The sequence below is a fragment of the Podospora pseudopauciseta genome (genome assembly GCF_035222475.1).
Source record: "Podospora pseudopauciseta strain CBS 411.78 chromosome 2 map unlocalized CBS411.78m_2, whole genome shotgun sequence".
NCBI classification, from domain to species: domain Eukaryota; kingdom Fungi; phylum Ascomycota; class Sordariomycetes; order Sordariales; family Podosporaceae; genus Podospora; species Podospora pseudopauciseta.
The window spans coordinates 4190328-4214104 of NW_026946663.1; the positions used below are offsets into that span (position 1 = coordinate 4190328).

Consider the following 23777-nt stretch of genomic DNA (forward strand, 5'->3'; position numbering starts at 1 on the left):
CTCTCGAGAGGAGAACAGGTGAAAGTGTTGAACACTTGAGGGATGGGAGTGCACTGATTCAGGGCACAATTCAGACTCTGCTCAGAATCCTCCCCCCAAACCAGCCATCAACAATTCGCGGCCAGCAATCAGGATTTCCAGGGAAATCTTCAAGTTCCTAATATGAGCTCACAGCTTGGGGCAAGCTCTCAGGTCAGTCAGCCCAATAACCAGACGCAGTCAGCGAACCAGAAAAATGAACCACCCCACACCCCCGAGGATGATGACCACCCACTTCTCTTTTCGGGCTCCAGTTCCGCGAAGGATCCTGTTTCTGATAAGGACCCTGCTTTTGAGAAGGACGCCAGCTCTGGGGAGGATACCGATTCGAAAAAGGATGTCAGCTCTGAGGAGGACGCTGACCCTGAGAAGGACTCAGGCCACGGGGAGTGCTCAGGTCACGAGGAAGATGCCGCTTCCGAGGTAAACGCCGATTCTAGGGAGGGCTCCGGTTCTGTAACCTCCAGTCCAGGAAGACTGGCCCATGTTTTCAGGGCGGTGCGGGATGACGGTGAAGTGAGACTTGCCTGCCCTTGGGAGGAAGGTTACCTTGATCTTCCAGGCGGGCCTCTTCGGCCTCCTGGCAAAATCTTCAATCCTTTCGATCCCGGTTGGAATCTTGCTCGCAACAGAACGGATGCGCTTGGCTATCCCTATTGGTATTTCGATGACCCTAAACTGGACAACAACACTGGGTACAGATTCTGGAGACAAGCTTGAAGAGCGGCACGAATGTGTATCTATCTTCTATGGGCGAGGGGCCCACTGAACCTAGTCACTAAGGACCTGGTGGGCCTCCTGAACATGGATTCGCGCCCAACTGGTGCAAGTGGCCTCCCGGTTTTGAAGCTATTAGCCATCAAGTACTTTTTTACTATGCTCATGGACAACAGGATGAAAAGGCTGACGATGTGGCCGATGACGGACGATGCTAGTTATGCTCGGCGTAACCAATTCACGGCCTACGTGCTCTCTGATGCGTTTCTTGTTTTGAATTCACGGGCCGAGAGGGCGAGCCCACAATGGGAAGGATGCAAAAAGACATGTATGCTTACGATTGCATCAACAACTGGCACTTTGAAGGTTTGGCGGCCGAGGTCGACAAGAGGGGCGTCAAAAAGAGCCCGGTTCTGGAACTTCAGGTTGGTGGAAGAGTTGGGAGGGCATCTTGACCGCTTTTTACTCCCCTCTAACCCGGACTACAAGGATTGGGCAAAGTATGAACACGACAATTGGTGGTATGCACGTGATTGGTTTGAGAGGTCACAAGATGAGAGAGACAGGGAAGAATTGCTGCAGTTATCTGAAAACCCTCTGGACGATATGGCGGATAAAGTGTTTGCAAGGCCGCCCGTGCGTGATGTAAAGGACGAGTTCCCTGATGCGGACGCGGAGAAGCTGCCTGTTTTACGGTGGATGTGGCATCACCGGTTGATTGGGACTCGAGCGAAAAGGATTGTGATTTGGAGCGAAAACGAAGGAGAAGGGGAAGGCGCAGGTTTGGACGAGGGAGGAGGTGAGGGGAGAGAAGAAGGAGAGGGAGGAGGAGGTGGGAGGAGTTGAGGGTGCGGAGGGAGGCTTTCATGGCGGTTGGGTTTGTGGAAGGGGGAAGGGGGGGAAGAGAGTGGATTTTTTCGTAGAAGAGGGGGTGTATGTAGCGGAGAATCAAATTGGGAATAGAAGCGAATTAGTAATGCATGTTGACCATTTTTGGAGGCGTGTTGACTTTCTTTCCAAGGTCTTTGCGTTATGTGGCAACTCTTGTGGATTTCTGGATTTCTACACACACACCTCTTGATCAGTCTAAGACCTGTTAACTATCTTAAAGGGCTGTTATTATATATTTGATACTTGTTCAATTATCTTTGAAGGCGTACTGACTATTATACAAGGTTTTGGTATCTTGTTGCAGTGTCTACTTTTTTGTCTAAAATGTCTGGCAAGAGAGACGAGAGAGGTGTGTAATGATAGTAGACTTGATAGTGCTGATGTGGAGGTGATTTTGTTTGTGTGTGTGTGTGTGTGTGTGTGTGTGTGTGTGTGTGTGTGTGTGTGTGTGTGTGTGTGTGTGTGTGTGTGTGGGGGGGGGGGAATTTTGAGACTTTTCCCACTTGACGGACTTGGTTCTTTTTTTCTTTTCGTCAGGCGAATATAAAGTTGATATTGCCGCGCACAGCTTGCAGGTTTTTTGGATAGGTACCTCCTTCACGGCCCAGTTTGGGGGAATCAAGAAAACCAAGATGGGGCGGGAGAAGAGAGGTTGGAGGAAGACAAAAACTGAGCACATTGGAGACGACGAAGATCACTTACACCTTCCGAGGCGGAGCATTCTATTCTTTCCTGACTGGCCAGGTCCGGTGCCAGGACCTTTTGCTATCTTGAGAAACTTTAGACTGCGAAGCAAAGCAACATGTCGACACTCCTCGGGCTAATCTTTCAGATAACAGTCCACATCTTTCCCCTTCTAACTATCGGGTAGAGCAGAGACCAGCATCGTAAAACAACAGACACAAGAACCACAAAATATAGGTAAAGAACAATACTGTTGAAGAAAATGGTGCTCATATAATCTAGTTATTTCCCCTCGCATTGATACCCATATTGTATTCTGACGCTAGGCAGTTAGCACCATTATTCAAAAGTAGCGATATTTGAAACAGAGTAACAGCTGGAAATATGCGGAGTGGTCATTCAGAAAAAGAACAATGTAGGTGATTGGTTATAATCATGGTATATATAACTCATAAACAGCCTCTCTTGCGAGAATTCATCATTTGACCAAAGTTAAAACCGCTGGGGGGTGGGAACGTACCTTTGCTGGGGGGGAGCTATTGAGTTGACCGTGTGGAATACACGATGTCTATCTGACGAGATACTGGGCAAGTGTTAGGAACACAGACAGATCAGAGTGATGAAATGAGGTGAATGCAAGGGGAAGATGGGGTGTCAGGAATAGAACAATGTAGGTGATGTGGTTATAATCATGGTAAGACATAACTCATAAACAGCCTCTTTTGAGTACTTCATCATAGTGGAGATGGGGGCAGCAGAAGATGAAAGAAACGTACCATTGTTAAGGATATACCCCAGTTGATTATCGTTGAGTTGATGACTTGGCCGAATGAGCAGTTCCTCGAATCGTGTTAGCTTGGCCCAGACTCGAATCAGAGTAGAAAAGGAGGAAGTAAATAGTGTCATGATCAGAAATAGAACAATGTATAGGTGATGAATGTAATCATGGTAAATTACTCATAAACAGCCTCGTGAGATAATATGCATCATGTGGACCAATAAAAAGAGTGTGAGTCGGGGAGTGACATACTATGGCGGACAAGAACGTGGTGGACCTCAGTGGTCATGGTCAAGAGACGGGCTGTGTTACTGTTGACAGGTTAGTCACTGTGCAGTGAAGCGCATGAAAAGAGAAAAGTGTTTCGAGTGTGTCTGATCAGAAATAGAACAATGTATAGGTGTATGTAAATCATCAAAAAAGATCTCATAAACAGCCTCGTAAGAGAAATGCATCATGGTGACAGTGTGAAGAATCGAAGAAGGATTGTTACGTACCAAAGAACCAGCAAATGAACTCGTGGCTGAAACACGAGAGACGTTCAACTCGTAGGTATCTCCTCAGACTACTCCAGGTTAGCCAATGTGTTCCAGGTTAGGCAGAAGCAGATGAGTTGGGAGTTGATGGTGTAATCAGAAATAGAACAATGTATAGGTGATAAATGTAATCATTAAAAAGATTTCATAAACAGCCTCGTGAGAGAAGTACATCATGGCAGACGGGATGAAGGAAGATTGTAGTATGACTACTTACTTTAATAAACAGCTCAAACATTGCAAACTCCATATCAACTATCGCCCAGTTAGCCAACCTGCCCAACGCCAATGACGAAGAATAAAGGGTTTGAGTTGCCTCAGAAATAGAACAATGTATGGTGTTAAGTGTAATCATCAAAAGATTTCATAAACAGCCTCTTTCGAGAAATGCATCATAGAGCAATAGCATAACCAACAGCGCAAGTGAACTCCTTGTCGCCAGCCAGCCAGCCAAAAACGAGAGAAGAAAGGAATCAAAACTTACCTCCAACACGACTTCCAGCGGGGGACCGCGGATGACAACAAATACCATCTCAAATTAAGAGTTATCCTATCGCTATATAAGTGTATCATAAGTCATTATTACTCAACAATCCAACCCTTCCCAGGAACCTTGCGCTGTGTCACTCTTCTTGCTGGCAATGGCCATCCCAGCCCTCCAGCGCCGCCCTCAGCCCGAAGATATGGGATAGCCCAGACCTCCTTCGTCTTGCCATCGGCACTTTCAGAGCCCTTGACCTCTTTGATGGGCTTGCCATACGTGAGAAGTGGCGTACCCTTGGCTAGAGAAGCGATCTGGCCTGCTGTCAAGTCCGTCAAAGCATGCATCCTCGTCTTGACCTTCTTCTCACCGTCTGCGCCTGTGTTGCCAGCCTTCTGGAGGTAGGCATAGCAGATGTACTCGGGGCATTCGGCAGTGCTGAGATGAGCAAGAGGAGAAGTTGGATGTATGTATACCAGCCTGTCAAGAGGATCCTCAACCTTTCGATCACCCTCAAGCGGGATGAGAGGGATGTATGGAATATCGATCGCACGACGTGGTTTCCTGTACGTCTCAGGCGGGTTAGGAGCCTTGTCAGCCCTGATGGCGACTTGATCAATGAAGCCTGCGGCAACCATCTGCTTGAGAGCTTGAACCTGTGTAGCAGAAGGAGGGTCCAGTTTCTCCTCAAGCTTGAAATTGGCGTGTTGTGGAATGTTGGTCCTCAGGAGATCCGCGATCTGGAATTGCAGCTGCCGAATTTCCTTTAGGATCTTGAACCGCACAAAGTGGCTTTCGCACCAGGCTTCTGTGGGCTCATGGGCAAACTCTCCTACAACCTGGAGCAGCTTGATGGCGTCACTCTTGTCGTCGAGGTAGCAAAAGTTCTTGTGGACAGCATTATATGCTTGACGAACTCTCGCTCGCTTTTCCTCGGCGATCACCTCTTCATTGGTACGGAAGTCTTCGGTGCTCTCCTCTAATGCTGGAATGGCTTGGTGTTCGTTGATGAAAATCTCACCAGCAGACAGGGCGGCAACCAGAGCAATGGTATATGGCAGGCAGCCGTGAAGGTGTCCAACCAACAGGATGCGTGAGAAGCGAGGTGACAAGGGGAAAATGGACATGGTCGAGCCTGTTGGCGTGATCTGACCCTCAGGTGTGATGGCTGAAAGGTAGGTCAAAAGCTTCTCAGCCTTGACCAGGCTTTCTCGCTCCGGGGGTGTCGGGAATGGAAAGTTGACGACGTGTTGCAAGTTCATGGCCTTCAGTTGTAGAACGACGCCCTCGATGGGCATGCGGAGCAGCTCTGGGTCGGCAAAGAGAGGGAAGTCCCTTTCGTAAATCGCAGACGAGTACAGCCTCCAGCAATGGCCAGGGCCAGTACGACCGGCACGACCGGCACGTTGTTGCGCACTTGCCTTGCTGATCCAATCGATCTGGAAGCTCTGGACGTTGCTCACAGGGTCATACCGGCGCTCCTTGGATCTGCCACAGTCGAAGACATACCGAATACCAGGAATAGTCAAACTGGTCTCTGCAACGTTTGTCGACAAGATGACCAATCGCGAGCCGTCCGGGGGTGGCTCGAAGACCTTCATCTGCTCTTTTGTCGGAAGCATCGAGTATAAGGGCAAGATATGCATCTTTCTTGGTCCTGTGCCGGACTCCTCATCCTCAATGTCGAATTCCTTCTCCTCTTCTTCCTCGTCGGAAATCTCATCTTCATCCATATCGTGAACCGCTCTGTCATCGATATCGCCAAAGTCGATATCCTCAGCCTCGATAGGAGCTTCCTTGGCTGAAATCTTGACCTTGGGCCCAGATGCAGTGTTCATGCCACCGCCAAAAGCAGCCTTCAGACGCTTGCTGAGTTGGGTGATCTCGCCTTGGCCAGTGAGAAACACAAGCATGCCACCTGGTGGCAGCTTTCGATGACCTCTGCTGATTTTGCGAAAGGCGTCCTCGACATAGTCGTGCCGTGTCTTCTTGGCGAAGTGGATGGTGACCTCGTGTTGACGGCCCTCCACGTCGATAACTCGTGGCGGAGTCTCAAAGAGCGCGGCATTTTGTGTAAATTCTTCAACACGTAAAGTGGCAGACATGATGATCAGCTTCAAAGGCTTTGTTGTGGGGTCTTCCTTGGCCAGCTCAGCTCTCAGTTTGACCACTCGGCTGAGCATTGCGATGAGGATATCGGTGTTGACACTTCTCTCGTGGGCTTCATCGATGATAATGGCAGAGTACTTGCGAAGTGCAAAATCCTGGGCCGCCTCTCGGAGGAGAACACCATCAGTCATGAACTTGATGGCTGTGTTGGGATCGACGGTGCCCTCGAACCGAATCTGGTAGGCGACGACCTTGGAAAAGTCTCCCATCTCCTGACCAACCCGTTTCGACATACTGACAGCAGCCACACGTCTCGGCTGGGTGACGCCAATCATGCCAGGAGTAGGACCCTTCTGGTCACCGTAGCCAGCCTCAAACAAAAACTGCGGCAGTTGTGTTGTCTTTCCCGAGCCAGTGGCACCACAGATGACGACTACGTCGTTGTTGTGGATGGCCTCCATAATCTTCTGTTCCTCAGCCACGACAGGAAGCTTGAAACGAGCCTCCTCAATCTCAGGGTTCCTTGTGACGGTGACGGCATGCGACTTTCTGGTGACATTGGTTGTTGGCTGCAACTCAATCGGTAGTGGCTCTTGCTCTAATGGGCGGGGCTGGAAGTTTTCTGGTCTGGGCATTTCGAGTATAGTGGAAGTTGTTGGTGTGTATCCCAGAGCTTCGTTTCGTTGCTGGTGTGCCCAAGCCTTGAAAGCAGATGATCTTTCTTTCCGCCGCTCTTTCATAGACTCCTCGTCTTCCTCGTCCTCCGAGCCGGACCCCTCTTCAGAACTCTCTTCGTTGTCATCCTCTTCCTCTTCGTCCTCTCCACTGCCAGCATCACTCATGCCCTCATCCGACGGCTCTTCACTTTTCTCTGACCCACCAGCATCAGACTCGTCCTCATCCTCCCCACCCGACTCCTCTTCATCAGCGGAGCTGAACCCGCCAAATTCATCAGATACTGGTTCTTCGTGAACGACAGGCGCAGCTAATGAGAACTTCGACTTCACACCGCCTCTCTTTTGTCTCTTTGCAAGCACTGGGCGGCCAGAGTCGTCGACCTCGAGTGGCCGTTTCAGACCAGAGCCGACTGCCGATGTGGTAGGAGCTGCCGCGGTTGTAGAGGACTGTGGTTGATCTTGCTTGGCGCTGGTCCCCTGCTGTGTCGTCCTGGATCCTTCCTCCTCAGGCTCGTCGGATTCCTCCGGTTGCCGATGTTGTGGGACCTCCCCCTTCTTAACAGTGCGCTTCTGGTAGAGCAGCGTCAAGTCTGACTTATCCACGCCGATACCGGCATCCTTCTCCCTGAGAACGCGGCGGATGGCTTGCTTCTTGGTCTCCTTAACTTGACCAATTGACTTGGCACTGCTGAATAAACTGGTGTCGATCTTGTTGGCCTCGAGTTTTTTAAGGAGCTCTCGGTTCTCATCCTTCTTCAACTTGCTTTCGATGTATTTCTCTAGACGTTTGGCCTTTTTTCCAGTGACCTTGGTGCCGTCGGGCTTTAGTGACTCACGCAACTGTTTTCTCTTCTCCTCGGCCTCAGCCTGCTGCGCCGGGGTGATCTCAACAACATTGGAATCTGCATCGAGCTCTGTGTCGAGAGTAGCTCTCTCCTCGGCGCGTTGGCGCTCAAGATGCTTCCGCTTGCGCTGACGTGGGACGAATTTCTTGACGGCCATCTTTGTCGCCCGGAAACCAGCTCCCGTAATGTGTGTTTTGGCGACTTGGATCTGTTCAGACCACAGTGGAAATTCTCACAATCTCCAATCCTTCTTTGAGATTTCGAGACAAATCTTGTCCGCCCGGCAGAATTCTGGAGCTAAGCACCCACCCCACATTGAAGAGTGGGGCCAGGCATCACAGTGCATCTGACAGTGTGCGACACCATGCAGCCATATAGAGTGAATGAGAACGTTGGAGATGTTTGCCAGTTACAAGACTTTAAGACTAAGGCTTTCGTCCAAGGCTCATCAACGGCGGTAGCAAACAACTGATCTTAGTATCTTCAACATGGACGGCACATCTATTCAGCAGGAGCCCTTTCCTGCCCCCTCGAAGACTGCTACTGGAATCATCAACGGTGTCCCAACCGAAGTGGAAGCAACCAGCTTCTCAGACAAGATCATGCTCACCGTGTCTCAAGGTGGCCGCCTTGCCCAATGGGTAAGTCAACCGATGATACATAAACCCTTATTCCAATATGTCACTCACGTTCGAAAAGGTGTCAGTACCACTCTCAGCACCATCTTCAGCGTCTATCGATATGGCTCTTCCTGGCTCAAGTACTCTGCCTTCAGCACACTTGACACCCAGCACATTACTTGGCGGCGGTGATTCTGATAGGGAGACGATGGGCCATCTGTACGCCACTCAGATTGCAAGCCATTTGGCTCTGCGTAACCCAGATGAGAAGAGAACCCTCTTGTTAGGGTTGGGATTGGAGAAGGTGGATGGAGGAGGCGAAGCGTTTTTTGACTTTCTCGAGTTAATGCTACAGGTTATCTGAGGACGATGAGAATGGGCCCAATTGGTACCCAAAGATGGAGAGTGTTGTCATGGGTTTCTGCAGGACCGTTATTTCCCCATGTAGCGAACTTCTGGAGCTCTAGGTTGATGTATTACTAGAGCCAAATGGTATGATACGGGGATATTGAATCGAAGCGTCGTAATTCACACAACTTGGCCAAGTGAAGCGTATCTCTGGTTCAGACCACGTTCAGGATAAGTTCGAGATCTCGGCCAAGACCTCACTCAGAGCAACCCTAACCCGGCTCAGCGAAGCCCCAACTGCCCCACAAAACCTAACCTTTGCCCTTGCGCCAAGATTTCAGGGCAGACTGTCGGACCCACTTTACAGCTGCACGCACCGGCAAAAATCCGGTGCTGGCTCTCAGGTCCTGTGCCCACCAAAAAAAATACCCAGCCCTAAAATCTACGGCGGGACCCGAAATAGCTCTTTGCGAAGAGCATCACCGTCGACGAATTCCGGACATCGTCACTAACCAGCAGCCACCATGGTATGCCCACCGCAATCGCTGTCTCACGAGGAGAAGATGCTGACTATCGCAGCCTACCCGGTTTTCCAAGACAAGAAAGCACCGCGGCCATGTACGTTCTCCCCGCCGACCGGAAATGCTGTTTGAATTGATTACTGACTGTGTGCTCTCCAGGTGTCCGCCGGTAAGGGGTATGTAACGATCAATCGGCCGACCGCAACGAATTCATATTGACGAATAATTTTCCAAGTCGCGTCGGCAAGCACAGAAAGCACCCGGGTGGTCGTGGTATGGCCGGTGGTCAGGTACGACGAAATCATCTCGAAGTTTGGATGGAAACAGGACATGGGCTAACTCGACGAAAAGCACCACCACCGCACCAACCTCGATAAGTGTACGAAACCATCGCCCTGGGGATTGGATGGGGTTTGATGGCGGGAAAACTGGAGGAGACTCTAGCTTCACGCTTCAAGCCACCATGCCGCCCCGCGACAACGAGACTTGACAAATGCTAACGACTGGAATCAGACCATCCCGGTTACTTCGGAAAGGTCGGCATGAGACGTACGTTCCCCCCGCGATCGATAACGGCTTGAAGTGAAGGAATTAGGAATTGACTGTTTGGATAGACTTCCACCTTCTCCGCAACCACGAGTGGGCTCCTACCATCAACATCGAGAAGCTCTGGTCTCTCGTCCCCCTTGAGACCCGCGACAAGTACGTCAGCGGCGCCAAGACCGACTCTGCCCCCGTCATCGACCTCCTCGCCAACGGCTACGCCAAGCTCCTCGGCAAGGGTGAGTGATCTGGAAGTTCTTTTTGAGGAGGAATGCGTGGGCTAACTCTGTCCCCAGGCCGTCTCCCCGAGATCCCCGTCGTTGTTCGTGCCCGGTACGTCAGCGCCGAGGCTGAGCGCAAGATTGTTGAGGCTGGTGGTGTTATCGAGCTCGTCGCTTAAATAGGAAGCGGGTTTGGGAAAATAGAGGCAGCGATTTGACATTTTCGGTCACGAGGGAAATACCGGATAGTGAACCCAATGGCATACGGATCGGGCGTTGAAACGTTCAGCTACGAGCTAGGTCCCGGCGTCCTGGTTGGTTCCTGGGGTGATGAAGATACACACCTCCAGATATTGCAGCATTTTGGGAATGGGATGTTTGATTTGCATCTTCCGGCCCCTCGGTCCCTCGACCGTTCATGTTACTCCGTATCGAGGTGCGAACAATGACATCTCCTGCTGAGTTACGAAACATGTTTTGATCCATCCAGCTGCCTTTGTGTTTTGGACCCTTGATGGATAATTCCGTCGTCTTGCTTAACACAGCGGCAGTCCGCGCTTTCTCTTGCAGCAGTCACACAACTACCACCGCCCACTGAATCCATCACTGGCTGAACTGAGCGGTACCGAGTCTTCATATCAGGTCATCAAATGCCAACATACGACAGTCTTTTGCTTGGTACTTGGATGCTTTGTGTTACTAACCTCGACGAATAAAACTAACTTCGACGAATAAAACTAACTTCGACGAATAAAACTAACCTCTACCAAGTAACCCGCACATAGTCTGTACCACAAACTTCCGACATTATCGTGGCATTTTACAAATGCCGAGAAAGCGACGCTCGCACTCAGGAGCGCCACGACCGAGCACGTATTTATCACCATGGATCGGACTGTCAGCCGTGGTGCATGATGGCGTTGCCGGCAGTGGGATATTGAGTCAGCATATCCGCGGGAGAGCATCCGTGAGGCCATAGGTCCTGAGATGGGTTCTATGAAGACAAATCATTCGGCGATAGGTGCATGCTGATGAATCTGACCATCTACGCCATGCATGAAAAAAGAAACAATCGGTCGCACAGGGTAGACATTCGGTATAGGCCGTGGAGGACAGCCCGTGTTGTTTGGAGTTTGAAGAGCTCACCCCGCTTACGATCTGCTCTCGGGGTAGTACATCGCGAGGCTGGATGGTGTTTCGGTGGGTTTTGCATACGTACTGACGGGTATATATAAGTTCTGCTATTCTACTTGTTATCCTTGGTGGTGTTCTGTTGTTTCTCCATATGCACTCACACCCCTTCACAACTCCCTTACACTAAATTATCTCCCCCCGCTATTCACTTAGACACCACACCGCACCGCACCACCATGCTTATTCTCCCCCTTCTTTTCCTCCTCCCCCTTTCCACCGCCAAACCACCAAAACTAAACTCCAACGGCATCCCCCCCTTCTCTTCCCTCCCCCTCAACCCCCCGGCCCCTTACCTCTCCGCATGGGGCCTCTACGGCCCCAACGACGAACTCGGCACCCTCAACCGCCTCTCCCCAGCCATCGTGGCAGCTGCCTCAAAGACAGAGATCAAGACAGGCGTGAGAGTGAGTCTCAACTGGGCGATGAACGCCCAAGGCAACGAATCCTTCATCAACCGCGGGAATTTCGGACACAGGATCTACCCCGCGGGGCCGTACTACGACGAGGTGTGGGATTACAACTCCCAGGTGAGCAGTCATTGGGATAGTTTAAGGCATTTTCCTTATATACAAGAGAGGAAGTTTTACAACGGGGTTGAGGATGGGGATATTTTGGGGGAGGGGAACGGGACCAGGAATAGCATACATGTCTGGTCGGAAAGGGGGATCGTCGGACGGGGGGTGTTGGTTGATTTTCACAGTTGGAGGCTGAAGCAGTTGGAAGGGAGAAATCCGGAGGAGAGGTTCAAGAGGTTTGATCCGTTCGTGGGGGAGACGAGTGGGATTTCGCTGGAGGATGTGAGGGCTGTGTTGAAGTGGCAGAGGACGAAGGTTAGGTTTGGGGATATTTTGATTGTGAGGTCTGGTATGTTTCCCCCGACTGAAATTGAATATCCTACCTAGGTCATGTATCAGTTGCTTACATGAGAAAAGGGTGGACTGTCGGCTTCAACAACAAGACCCGCGAGGAGATCCTGGCTCTGCAGCGTGCTGGTTCGATCAGCGCTTCGGGTTTGGAACAGAGTCTTCCCATGATGAAGTTCCTCTGGGACAACTTTTCTGCTGTGGCGGGTGATATGCCGGGTGTGGAAGCTTATCCGGCGAGGGCAAACTTCACCATGCATGAGGTGTTGCTCGCTGGTTGGGGGTGTCCGATGGGCGAGTTGTTCGATCTGGAGGCGCTTGCTGCAGAGGCCAAGAGGCAGAAGCGATGGAGTTTCTTTTTGACGAGCGAGGTTATCAACCTGCCCGGCGCTTTGGCTAGGTGAGTTTATAGGTTTTGAGAACCATTGGCTGTTTGCGAGAGTCGAAACTGATGTGGGTGAGCAGTCCGATTAACGCGCTGGCTATCTTCTGAGGAGGAAAGCGGATGGCACCTAAATTGTGGGTGTATCAGAACACGTAGTTCATTGTTTATTGTGATTGATACTAATGAAATAGCAACACATCAACAACATACATAGAAATCAATGGAGTTGAATCAAACTGTCTAGTTGTTCAAGCGACAATGCCCTGATAGACTTGTAAGTGATAAGGTAAGATACCTGTAACAATGCGTAATGATACGCATTCACCCATCCAATTCCCGAAAGCGGTAAAGGCCTGCAGAAATATTTCTCGCCGATAAGCAACTTTTGGTCTGACGATTGCGCCGATAACGACCCTTCAAGATCCCTGCCAGACCAACCCACCTCCGATTTGACAACGCCGACGACACTCGCTCCCCCTTACCGGTGCCTGATCTGACGACCGACGAGTCCGGAGACCGATTTTTTTCCTCTTTATCCCACCTCTCCTTCAACAGGCCGCCCAGACACAACCACATCAATGAACTTCCCAGGCGGCGGTGCGGGCGGGTTCCCCGGCGCAGGTGGTTTCCCCTCGGCGGGAGGATCAGGGTCGTCAGCGACACCACCAATGCCCATGCCCCAGGGTGATCCAAACGTGAAGATGGCAGGCACCTCCCCCTAACCGTACTCTTCTCCGCACACCTTGTAGCTAACCCCATCTCCCACAGCTCCAAAATCTCATGGAATCCTGCTACGCCAAAACCGTCATGTCCGGCGGCGCAGGTTTCGCCCTTGGCGGTGTATTCGGCATGTTCATGGCCTCCGTACGTTCCCCCGTCTCCCACTCTCCCCAATTCTCTCACTAATCCACCATTCTCCCATGATAGATGGCCTACGACACCCCCTACCACTCCCCACAAACCGGCACCCCCGGCCAGCCCGCAATCCCAGGCATAAAACCCCCCGTCGACATCTCCACCCTCCCCCTCCGCAAGCAGCTCGCCCACGGCTTCAAAGACATGGGCGCCCGGTCCTGGTCCACCGCCAAAAACTTTGGCCAAGTAGGCGCCCTCTTCAGCGGCATCGAGTGCGGCATTGAAGGGTTAAGAGCAAAGAATGACTTGGCCAACGGTGTAGCGGCGGGTTGTCTGACGGGGGGGATTCTTGCCAGGAATGGGGGACCCCAGGCGGCCGCGATTGGGTGTGCGGGTTTTGCGGCTTTCAGTGCCGCGATTGATGCTTGGATGAGGATGCCCAAGGATGAGGACTGATTGGTTCTATCTGGGTATGTAGAGGCTGTGGTGGATAATGGAAGGTGTGTGCTGGAAGAGGAATGTAAGAAAAAAGAAGAGGGAGGCTGTATTATATGGATGGGGATGGGGGTCTGTGTTTGTAATAGTTCATGTCTCATGGCATTGGCGTTGGCGGTTTGGCTTTGTTTCTCATGGGAGGCTGTTGTCATGGCTTCTGGTTTTTGGATCTAGAGAGGGGCAAAAAAGGGGCGCGGGAGGCTGTATAGACATGTTGGGCTGGCTGGGCTGGGGTTTGTCGAAGAAAAGCGATATACCATGTCTGTGGTCACTTCGAGCAGGAATCTAGGCAGGAGGACGAAAACACTCCACTTGGTTTTCATTTTTGTCTGCATATATATGCAAATTATGAGGCGTGGAGAATGTTGACTACGAATTGACCGGCACTTATGACTACGCCTTTGTTACCAGCAGAAAAGGGGTCCTTATCCATGACAGTCTTCAGAGGCATTGCCCTCTATCATTCCGTCCAAAATGATCTCGCACCAAGGCACGTAAAAATATCTAAAATATCCTAGGTAAATAAACCTAACCAAATTCCCGTCCCTGAGCATACCAGAACCATCATGAGTATCACATTATCATTTCCTTGCTTCCATCATTACTCCTCCCTAACCTGCTCCCACATTTCCTCCTTGAAATCGACGCCAGATTACCTAGCCTCCCACACCTGCCACGATCCAAACTCCCAGAATGCATCCGCAAAAGCCTGCGGGTTGTGGGCGATGAAATCCGTGCAGGTCATACCATCACGAGCTGTGGTTTCATCTAGTGAGCTTCATTGTCTTGGAAAAAGAGAGCTTCTTCTTGACTTACCGCAGCCGCTCCCGTTCCAGATGTCCTCCGTGATGAAGTCACCGCAGATATTGATATTGACAATCAAGCTCTGGTTCCTAAAGTGCTGCTCCATGTCGCACCTCGTGTTGGGAAAGTCCGCCAAAGGCAGTCCCCAGCTGCTGGGGTCCGGCTTTGCTGTCACGCCCCGACCGCCTTGTCCAAGAGCAGCAACATCGAGGTTGATGTCAGTGGGGATGTCGCTTCTGGGCCAGATCCAACTCCGGATCCCCTCCTGTCTCCATTCCAACGCTACCACACCTCCTCCGGCGGCATTGAACTCGGGCCCAAATGTGTTCTTGGGGCCTTTGACTGTGCAACCTTCGTTGTGGTTGGTTTCATTCCAGCAGTCCTCTGCCCCGATGGTGCCGGTCAGTTCTCTGCGGACGCGCTTCACGTTGCAGCCCTCTGTGGTGTGAAGCGCAACAAGATTGCCGTCTGTGCCCTGGTTTACCGACTCCATGATGTCAACCTCTCCGTTGGCCGGCCAGGCGCCAGGCGACGGATCGGTGAGCCAAAGGGCAGGCCAGGTACCGCATCCCACGGGGGTGTGCTTGACGTCAAAGATGAAAAGACCAGATTCGTACTGGCGGTTGGATTCCAGACGGACGGAGTGTCTCCCAGTGGTGGCATTGTCACGAGAAGTGTCGACCCGGATGTTGATGGTGTCTTGGTTGGCGGTGGTGAGGTTGTAGAGATCGGCATCCCCAGGCGAGACGTAGTGTACGAAACCATGGGCTGGTGATGTTGTCAGTATAGAGCTCTTCAAACAAGACTCTCAGCAGCTAAAACTTACAAGGATCGTAAGTGTTGAAATAGGTGAACTTTTCAAAAAAGTTTGATGGCAGGTCTATTACTCGGTCAGTAACCCGCCCTAAATAGGCAATCCCGAGCCCAAGCACAACTCACATGTCTCTACCAACTGGTAGTCCAACTTGGTATAATTCGGATGCGCATCAATGAAGGGCAACTCGTCGCTCCTATCGTTGTTGTTATTCCTCGTCGCATTCACTCCCACCACAGTTGCCACCACAACAATGACAATGATGATAATCACCGTCGCAAAGATCAGCCACGCCCTTCTCGTCCACGTCCTCGGGCTCCAAAAGGAGGGTTCCTTCTCGCCGTATGACATCTTCTCAAGTCTTCCTCAATACCTCCGAAGTGCATCAAACAATCGAAACCAAAAGAGACCGGCTATGACTCCCAACTACCCCAAAGTGGAGTCTTGTGTGTTGGTATTCTGTCCAAAAGAAAGACAAACACCTGTCGAAGTTTGATGATGCAATTCACTTCTTTGCCTGACGTTGAAACTCCCCACACAGAGAAAAAAACACGAGAAAGAAGGCGTCGTCAACAGATCGACAGGGGGGAAGCAACGACAAGAGTTCTTATACCATAGGTAAGGTCTCTACCTCACCCACCCCCTCCAAACCCCGTATTCCGTATTCCGCTCCTTCCCCCCATGAATTAAACCACAGAAATCATCATGCCAGGAACGAATCCCTCCCATCATCACCTCCGAATCCGTATCCATCGTCCGCGGTCCCCACCCACACCATACCAAGGACACACGTTCCCAACAGGTTAGTGAACCATATTCAGTTTTGGGCAAGCACCTCCCATGCTCGCTGATACTGCTAACCACAGACGGCCGAACCGCCCAAGTGACGAAAAGTCCCCAAGTTGAGTGGGTGAGCAAACGCAAAGCACAAGATCCTTACATTGAAGCATTAGGGTGCCATTTTACCACGAAACTTGACTGCCAACAACATCTGGCTGCGCCACAACGGTCTTTTTTCTTTGGCAGAAAAGTGATTTATTGCCGTGTATCCGTTCTTTCCATAAGTTATCATATGGTAGCGGTTAATCAACAATGCAGAAAGAGCAATAGGCCTCCGTCCGTGGGATCGGCCGAGTATATGACGGGAATTTACTGATTAGCAGAGCCGCACAACCACCAAACCAGCAACAACAAGCTTTTTTTGCTACCCAGCCTTCGATTACCCATCTAGACAGTGACGAGCCTTCGGAAAACACTACATTTATTTCCGATGGTATGAGATATCGGGTTTAAGTACGCGACATAAACCCGCCCCTCTGCTTCACATGACCAACCACACGACAAGGTAAACCGCTATCAAATCACACATGTCAAGTCCAAGCAGTCAGCCTTCCCCCAACGTCACACAACAAAGCTTACCTTACCTACCTTATGCTTATTATCCCCTCTCCTACCCCCACAAGGGCCTTGCATAAAGGCCCGATGACAACACACATATAAGGACCTCCCAAACCGTTACACCAAAACGGTTGTGAGAAATACCCCAGGCACCGACATAGTTGTAGAGGGCATCAGGGTTACACAGCAGATAAAAGCCCGTATCTTCTATCCACCTTTCCTATAGAATGATGATATCTATGTTGCTGTGTAACCACGTGTAAATATCTCGCCAACGACACTGCCCTAGAAATATATGTCCGGACTACAGCTGTTACATCGTCAAGACCCTTGCAGCAAAGCCAAGACCACGACTCTGATAACCCCCAATCTCAACACTCTCACCAGAGCCTCATTCTTGTAACACAAAACAACGACAATGACCGCGTACAAGAATCATATCCGCTCAATTTACATCCTGCCTACCCCCGCCCCACCTATCAATTCAATCTCAACGCGCTCAGTCATCCTCCTCCTCAACCCTAGTCCTCTTACTCCTCCTATCCCCCTCCTCCTGCTGCAATCCATACCCCCTCTTCCCCGATCCCGCCGCCGCCGCAGCAGCAGCAGTCTCCTGCTGCACCTCAGACAAAAACTTGTCAACATTAAACGGATCACTAGTATCCTTCTCAAACTGCACCGGCCCCTCCCTCGGCTCATTGTCCTCCGTCCCCTTGAACTTTCCCCTCCCCAGCGCCTCCCCAAACCTATTCCCTTTGCTTATCCTGTCCATCGCCCTATCCCCAGCCCCCTCATCATCATCATCCTGATTAACCCTTGGTCTATAAATCGAATTAACCGCATCCTGCGCCGCAAAAAGCGGCTTGTCATACGGGTTATCCTCATTGAACCCACTGCTAAACCCGCTCGACTGGTTGAAAAGCCGCGAGTCGTACATCCCCTCCTTGGACTGCGTCGGCTTGGCCAGACCGAGAGCAATCTTTTCCGAAATGTCGCGGTCCATCTCGCGGGCCATGACCTGAGCCCTCCTCTCGGCACCCATGCGTGACTGCCTGAGCTTCCGCTCTTCCTCCTTGAGCCTCTCCTTCCGAGCCTCCCTCCTCGCACGCTCAGAGCTGTCGCTTTCCGAGCCGGAGTAGTCAGAGCCGCTGTAAGACCGGGACCTAGACCGAGATCGGGAGCGAGATGACCGTCTCCTGCTGCCACCCCCCGCCCTGTCGGCGCGGGCCTGTTGTGCCAACTGACGAAGATTCTCCTCCTTTTGCAACCGCTCCTTCTCCGCTAGCCTCTGCTGCATCATGGCGCGCTGCCGTACCTCTTCTCTGGCGTGTCTATCAGCCACGAAGAGGGCTTCGGAAAATTGAGCAAACTTGTCATTGATCTGGACATCCTGGAGGTTGCGACCATCGGCGGCCAACCTCTTGTCAAGAGGAACAGTGAAACCCTTCGAGTTCTTCCAGAGCGAAACAGGGGGGGGGATACGCCACGCCTCTTGGTCCTCAGCCGTCAGTTTCCTCGGTGGCGAATGCATAACCGGCGGCGGCGGCGTCGGTGGTCCCCTCGGGATCTTCTTGTGCTTGAACTTGGGCGGCTCCATCGGATCCGCCTGCCTCTCCACCACCTTGATGATCCTCTCCTGCTTCTTGGAACTATCCCCCATCTGCGACGATGGCGTGTACTTGACAAACGTCGGGTCCCTCCTCCCATTGACGTTCACATTCTTGGGCTTTTGCGCCGCAACCGCACCGCTGACCAGCTTGGCGAGGGCATTCTTCGTCCTTTCGGCCGTCTCTTGTACCGTCTCCTGGCTAGGTCTCGAGAGGTCCAACTCGCCCGCCTCGGCACGCTGTCGTAGTGGAATCAGGTCCTTGAACGAAGTGTGAATGATGCGGTCTTTGCTGTGCCCTTGGCGCGCGATGGCGGAGTAATCGACCTTGCCCTCGCTGTTGACTTGCACCACGAGCGCATTGGAAGTTGACGCGCCATCGCCTTTGCCCCAGGGGTATTGCGCGACGGGGATTTCAGGAAACGCGCCGCCATCGCCGAAATCCTCGGGCGCGCGAGGACGCCAACCTGCTCGGTTTCCATATGGGGGTGGTCCTGTTCTCTGTGGAGGAGAACAGCTGTTAGTAACCGGAATGGGTACAACATCCAATGCAATGTCGAGTTGGCTGACCTTTAGGACGAGCTGTGTGCTGTCGATTTCGTTGGCACCGACGATCCGAGGGCCGCGCTGCTGTGCCCGTAACTCTTCATCTTCGCCTGTATATTTTGGTTTTGGAAGGGCCTGAGTGAGGCCAGATGCTATCGTAACCATTGTTGTTTATTTTGGAGTTGTTCGCAGTACGGGTTGTCGCGATACTGAGGTTTGACGGAGTGGAGATTCTGGTCTTAAATCTTGAAAAGTTCCAGGTGCTGTCGCAGCGAGGACAGAGAGGACGTAGAAGACGGACAGTGGCTGGAACAGTGCAGCAGGCTGCAGAGGCTTATCGTATTTTTCTTATCGGGTCTTGGCACTAACAGTGGCCCGCGCTTCCAATCCATCCACAGTGTTCAAGATGAACTGCAAGGTCAACCTGACCTCGGTAACAATATCAAGGAAACAAGTTCAAAGGTTGAGTCTTGAAATTACAATCATCACACGTTTCCCGTATTCTACCAGACACTATAACCCAGAACATGCGATATCACGCCGAAAAGAGACAAACAAGGACAACCAAATATAAATAACCCACCCCTTCACAAGACCCATGAGCCACCCCTATGATACATAATCCTCATAGCAAGACATGCCCAATTTGTCAAGTTATACGCCCGGTCCAGACAAAACACGCTTTTATTTTCGCATTCCAATAAAAGACAACACCCCTCATACGTAGCCCTTCCGCGCACCCTGGAAGAAGAAGCGGACAATAAACACCTGCAGAGCTCCCATGGCCATAATCATCAGAATCTGGACGATGCTGAAGTTGACGATTCTTTGTTCTGTGCTGCGGACGGTGCTGAAGTTGCGGTTCTCACGGGTGCGGAAGTATTTCTGGTTGCGGGTGATGGTGGACAGCTGGCCCGAGAGCTTGAACAGGGACTCCTCGAGGGCTGATGTTTGTTCCGGTGACGAGCCCTGCTTCGAGGGAATGGTAACGCGCGCTTCGTTCTCGACCTAAAGTGCAAAGAGTAGATGTCAGTATATGCACTGCGGTTTGCAGGTGAAGGGCCAGGGGTATGGCTTACAGCAATCTCAAAGTCGACAAACTTCTCGGTGTATGTGCTCATCTCGTTATTGAAACAGAACGAGTATTCGCCAACCTCCCTGGCGGTGAAGACAAAGTCTCCCTGCCTCTCCTTCTGGCCATCCATAATGTATTTCCCATTGGGACCCGTCACTTCATAATCGATATCGAAGGAACCACCGGATTGCACCTATAGAACCGTGTGAGTATCACCGCCAGAGAGTAAGTAGTCCAGAGTCCAACGATAGGTGCGCATACGGCAAAGTAAAAGGCAATCTTCTCGTCCTTGTTCTGTGTTGCTGTGTAGAAGCACGCCCTCTCGTTCGCATGAACCTTGTAGGTCAGGGCTGTGGCGGCGACCTGGCTGGCCAGCAGGCCCAAGAGACCGCACGAAAGTAATGGCAGCTGCATGGTGAGCCGGCTGTGTGTTTCGAAAAGAAGTGTCGTCGAGATGCTGCTGCTGGTATCGCAACGCTTCGGCTCGGCTTCAGGACAAGTCTCAATCGCGCGCGCCGGACCCTGCCACTCAGAGCCAACACCTCAGCCAATTGCCAAAGCGCTGAGCTGGACACTTTTGGCCGGAACAACCAAGTTCCTGGCCCGCTCCCATCCAGGGGCAGGGCGGCAGGGGGCCCATGCAAACCTGGCCCAAGCTCTATCCTGGTTCTTGGCCAACCATCGGGGTTTGTTCCGCCCAGTGACATCAGCGGAATTAGTTGCGTCAAGAGCCTGAAGCTGGTGCACGCGCGGTGAGGCCTGTTTCTTCAGAGCCCGAATTTACACATATTCTTCCTTCTCATATTTACCTAGACCAAGTGACTGTTTGTTGAGTTCTTCTTGCTGGTAAACCGCTTGTTGTGGCCGGCCTTGCAATTTCAATTCCTACCGGCCATATTTGTCGAGACCCGCCATGACCCATCAAATTTCATAGTGACGACACAGACTGAGAAACTCATAAAAACACAATTACCAAGTCGTTATTTGAGTGAACCTCGCTACAGAGGGCATATCTCAAGATGACGATACCACAAACGAAAGTCGCGACAGCGACATCGGTCGCTATCAGGGCACTCAGTTACTTCTTTTTACGATGGGTAAGTGGGGGCGGAGCACAGCTACGAGGATCAAGACCATTCACTAACTACCTCTGGGATGTCTAGGCTCTTGCTCCTGTAAGTAAACGATTATGCATTGCTGATTATATGGAGCGTGTTTCTGACAGAGGGGTGATAGCCATTTCCCGCCCTTATCTTTGCGTTATTCGCTGTCTACCTGCCATCATTTGTGTCGGGATATCTGCATGAGCCAAAGCAGGAACTAGTTGATCAAGTTGATGTCACAGTAACGGACATTCCAATCGAGGTTGAGGTTCCCGAGAATGGCAGGAGAAACCGCGGGACCGAAAAGCTGGTGGCCGAACAGCTGGCTGTTGAGGAGACCCTCACGATCGAAGACAGACCCCTGAACCCCTTAAAGACACTGCTCTCTGGTGCTCCCAACCCGCGGAGTTTGCTTCTGTCAGCTACCACGCTTCTGATCAACGCTATCTGCGTCGGCATGGTCGCTGACCGTCTGTTCACCGAACGCTATCACACTGGCGATGACCTCTCTTTTGCCAGACTCGGCTTTGTCTCTGAACATGAGGCCAAGCTTCTCATTAGAGAGCCAGACCAGTCCAAGATGCCCGTCACCGTTGAAGTACACATCAAGGACCCGGTGGCGCCTTTTGACAACCCCCTGTGGCAGAGCGCTGGTGGTATCAAGTTCACCACCAACGAAACCGACTACACCGCCGTTGTTCCCATCCCCCTCCGGAACTCCAAGATGCGCACCTACCAATGGCGCACCTCGAATAACCACACCGGAGAGTTCACCACCCCTCCTCCCGTCGGCCACGCTGAAGAGGCCACCACCGGCCCCTTCACCTTCCTCTCCACCTCCTGCATCGTCTCCCGACTCCCTTACTCACCGTTTGACCACCCCTTGGCCATCCCAGGCTTCCGCTACCTCGCCAAGGTCCTTCCCACCCTCAACGCGCAATTCATGCTCTTCCTGGGAGACTTCATCTACGCCGATGTGCCCCGCTACTGGGGAAGTTCAAAGTCTGACTACAGGCAAAAATACCGCCAGGTCTACGCCTCGCCCGACTGGCCTTCTGTCGGTCAAAATCTCAGCTGGATTCACACCCTCGACGACCACGAAATCGCCAACGACTGGTCCGCCAACTCGACGGGCGTCTACAAGGCCGCTTTTGACCCCTTTGAGCACTACCAAGCAGCTGCCAACCCTCCCCCGGCACGCAGAGCAGGCGGCATCGCCGCTCGCAAATCGGCGACATACTACTCCTTCACCCAAGGCCCGGCGAGCTTTTTCCTGCTGGACACGAGGACGTTCCGGTCGGATAATCATCTTCCTGATACAGCCGAGCAACAAAAGACTATGCTTGGCGCTGAGCAGCTGGAGGACTTTTTGGCGTGGCTCAAGAAACCTGAGCCGAAAGGGGTGAAGTGGAAGATTGTGGCCAGCTCGGTGCCGTTTACGAAGAACTGGCCGGTTAACACTCAGGATACGTGGGGTGGGTTTTTGATGGAGAGGAGGAAGGTGCTGGAGGCGATGTGGGATGTTTCGAGGAGGGGGGTGGGGGTTGTGGTGCTTAGTGGGGATAGGCACGAGTTTGCTGCGACCAAGTTCCCGCCGCCGGTTCCCGTGCTGGTGGAGGGAGAGGGAGAGGGGGAAGTCCATGTGGAGGGGAGGGCGTGGCCGGAGGAGGCGACGGTGTGGGAGTTTTCGGCTAGTCCGTTGAGTCAGTTTTATAGTCCTGTTGGGACTTATAGGGAGAGAGATGGGGAGGATGTGATGGTCAAGTGAGTTTTTTTTTTTTTTTTTTTTTTTTTTTTTCGTTTCTTGATGAGAATGTTGAGTGGCTAATGTGAGGTGGTGAGCAGGTATATTCATAAGGGAAACTCCAAGTTTGGAGCGATCACTATTGAGAATTTGGAGGGCGGTGATCAGAGCAGCTTGAAGTATAGGCTGTTTGTGGACGGGGAGGAGGTGTGGAACACGGTGCTTCTATCGCCTAAGGGGGACCAGGCTCCGGCGAGGGGGTCGTTTTGGAGTAAGTTGATTGGTGCTTAGGATGGGGGTTGGTGATGATCTTGTGGAGATGAGATTATTTCCATGCGATATGATCGAAACATCTCGAGGAGGAGATCGAGAGGAGAATTTGCGGAGGAGGCTATCTGATGATCTTATACACGAGAGGGGGGGTGCGGCAGAAGAGGTTATCTGTTGATGTTATACACAAGGGAGGGAGGTATATGGGACTTTGGAAGGAGAAGGACGTCTGGAGTTTGGTGATTTATACGGTGGGTTAGATATTTAGATCTAGTCAATATCTTGCTTTTCTGCTTGGAACACCGACCGTCGTGAAGCAGGATAAAAGAGGGACCCTTTGTCGCCTCCAGAGCACAGCGAACCCTAACCCGCGATATGTACCTCTTTGGTGGAGAACAACGACATGCCCGACATGCCGCTCAGCAACACCACCTAGATATAGGCCCTCCGCTTAACCGACAAAGCAACAGGTTTGAGCAACTTGAGTAAACCCTTTGTCTTGATAGTATCTCAAGAAATAACTCATCATGGGTTCCTCACTTCGTGTCACCACCCCTACTGCCAGCAACCCTCTCTCTCTCCCATTCCAACTCTCATCTGCCGAGGTTCTACGAA

At 51.8% G+C, this 23777-nt stretch overlaps 11 protein-coding genes across 11 annotated transcripts; 7 read left to right on the top strand and 4 right to left on the bottom strand.

Annotated features, from left to right (window-relative positions):
• Positions 1–162: 162 nt before the first annotated feature.
• On the top strand, positions 163–759 carry QC763_211652 (uncharacterized protein; the record flags this gene model as incomplete). Its single annotated transcript, XM_062910209.1, has 1 exon — positions 163–759. The coding sequence occupies one exon, from the start codon at positions 163–165 to the stop codon at positions 757–759; it is 597 nt and encodes a 198-aa protein (XP_062769103.1).
• Positions 760–4227: 3468 nt separating this feature from the next.
• Positions 4228–7914, bottom strand: ECM16 (putative ATP-dependent RNA helicase DHR1; the record flags this gene model as incomplete). The annotated part of the gene is made up of 1 exon (XM_062910210.1): positions 4228–7914. The coding sequence occupies one exon, from the start codon at positions 7912–7914 to the stop codon at positions 4228–4230; it is 3687 nt and encodes a 1228-aa protein (XP_062769104.1).
• Positions 7915–8150: 236 nt separating this feature from the next.
• On the top strand, positions 8151–8741 carry QC763_211680 (uncharacterized protein; the record flags this gene model as incomplete). The annotated part of the gene is made up of 2 exons (XM_062910211.1): positions 8151–8398; positions 8457–8741. The coding sequence occupies exons 1-2, from the start codon at positions 8246–8248 to the stop codon at positions 8739–8741; spliced, it is 438 nt and encodes a 145-aa protein (XP_062769105.1). The 5' UTR covers positions 8151–8245.
• A 508-nt stretch (positions 8742–9249) lies between these two features.
• Positions 9250–10189, top strand: RPL28 (60S ribosomal protein L28; the record flags this gene model as incomplete). The annotated part of the gene is made up of 3 exons (XM_062910212.1): positions 9250–9343; positions 9861–10028; positions 10086–10189. 3 exons carry the CDS (start codon positions 9250–9252, stop codon positions 10187–10189), a joined length of 366 nt encoding a protein of 121 aa, XP_062769106.1.
• A 78-nt stretch (positions 10190–10267) lies between these two features.
• Positions 10268–10925, top strand: QC763_0042750 (uncharacterized protein; the record flags this gene model as incomplete). Its single annotated transcript, XM_062905654.1, has 2 exons — positions 10268–10446; positions 10796–10925. The coding sequence occupies 2 exons, from the start codon at positions 10268–10270 to the stop codon at positions 10923–10925; spliced, it is 309 nt and encodes a 102-aa protein (XP_062769107.1).
• Positions 10926–11380: 455 nt separating this feature from the next.
• On the top strand, positions 11381–12700 carry QC763_211700 (uncharacterized protein; the record flags this gene model as incomplete). Its single annotated transcript, XM_062910213.1, has 3 exons — positions 11381–12068; positions 12137–12467; positions 12533–12700. 3 exons carry the CDS (start codon positions 11381–11383, stop codon positions 12558–12560), a joined length of 1047 nt encoding a protein of 348 aa, XP_062769108.1. The 3' UTR covers positions 12561–12700.
• Positions 12701–13030: 330 nt separating this feature from the next.
• On the top strand, positions 13031–13763 carry TIM22 (Mitochondrial import inner membrane translocase subunit tim22; the record flags this gene model as incomplete). Its single annotated transcript, XM_062910214.1, has 3 exons — positions 13031–13156; positions 13221–13316; positions 13380–13763. 3 exons carry the CDS (start codon positions 13031–13033, stop codon positions 13761–13763), a joined length of 606 nt encoding a protein of 201 aa, XP_062769109.1.
• Positions 13764–14155: 392 nt separating this feature from the next.
• Positions 14156–16835, bottom strand: QC763_211720 (uncharacterized protein). The gene is made up of 4 exons (XM_062910215.1): positions 15546–16835; positions 15433–15486; positions 14619–15374; positions 14156–14558 (listed from the first exon to the last, which is right to left on the bottom strand). The coding sequence occupies exons 1-4, from the start codon at positions 15769–15771 to the stop codon at positions 14455–14457; spliced, it is 1140 nt and encodes a 379-aa protein (XP_062769110.1). The 5' UTR covers positions 15772–16835; the 3' UTR covers positions 14156–14454.
• A 155-nt stretch (positions 16836–16990) lies between these two features.
• Positions 16991–19135, bottom strand: PRP45 (mRNA splicing protein; the record flags this gene model as incomplete). Its single annotated transcript, XM_062910216.1, has 2 exons — positions 16991–18925; positions 18995–19135. 2 exons carry the CDS (start codon positions 19133–19135, stop codon positions 17318–17320), a joined length of 1749 nt encoding a protein of 582 aa, XP_062769111.1. The 3' UTR covers positions 16991–17317.
• A 552-nt stretch (positions 19136–19687) lies between these two features.
• Positions 19688–20712, bottom strand: QC763_211740 (uncharacterized protein; the record flags this gene model as incomplete). Its single annotated transcript, XM_062910217.1, has 3 exons — positions 20307–20712; positions 20050–20238; positions 19688–19978 (listed from the first exon to the last, which is right to left on the bottom strand). The coding sequence occupies exons 1-3, from the start codon at positions 20457–20459 to the stop codon at positions 19688–19690; spliced, it is 633 nt and encodes a 210-aa protein (XP_062769112.1). The 5' UTR covers positions 20460–20712.
• A 41-nt stretch (positions 20713–20753) lies between these two features.
• QC763_211750 (uncharacterized protein) lies at positions 20754–23183 on the top strand (the record flags this gene model as incomplete). The annotated part of the gene is made up of 4 exons (XM_062910218.1): positions 20754–21142; positions 21209–21220; positions 21282–22912; positions 22994–23183. Exons 1-4 carry the CDS (start codon positions 21065–21067, stop codon positions 23181–23183), a joined length of 1911 nt encoding a protein of 636 aa, XP_062769113.1. The 5' UTR covers positions 20754–21064.
• Between the last annotated feature and the right edge of the window lie 594 nt (positions 23184–23777).

What these genes read in the sequence shown, in the direction of transcription:
- QC763_211720 (XM_062910215.1), bottom strand. Translation starts at nt 15,771, where the DNA reads ATGTCATACGGCGAGAAGGAACCCTCCTTTTGGAGCCCGAGGACGTGG. An exon ending in CTACCAGTTGGTAGAGACAT is followed by an intron (nt 15,487 to 15,545) that starts GTGAGTTGTGCT and finishes ACCGAGTAATAG; the next exon opens with ACCTGCCATCAAACTTTTTT. An exon ending in CTGGAACGGGAGCGGCTGCG is followed by an intron (nt 14,559 to 14,618) that starts GTAAGTCAAGAA and finishes ATGAAACCACAG; the next exon opens with CTCGTGATGGTATGACCTGC.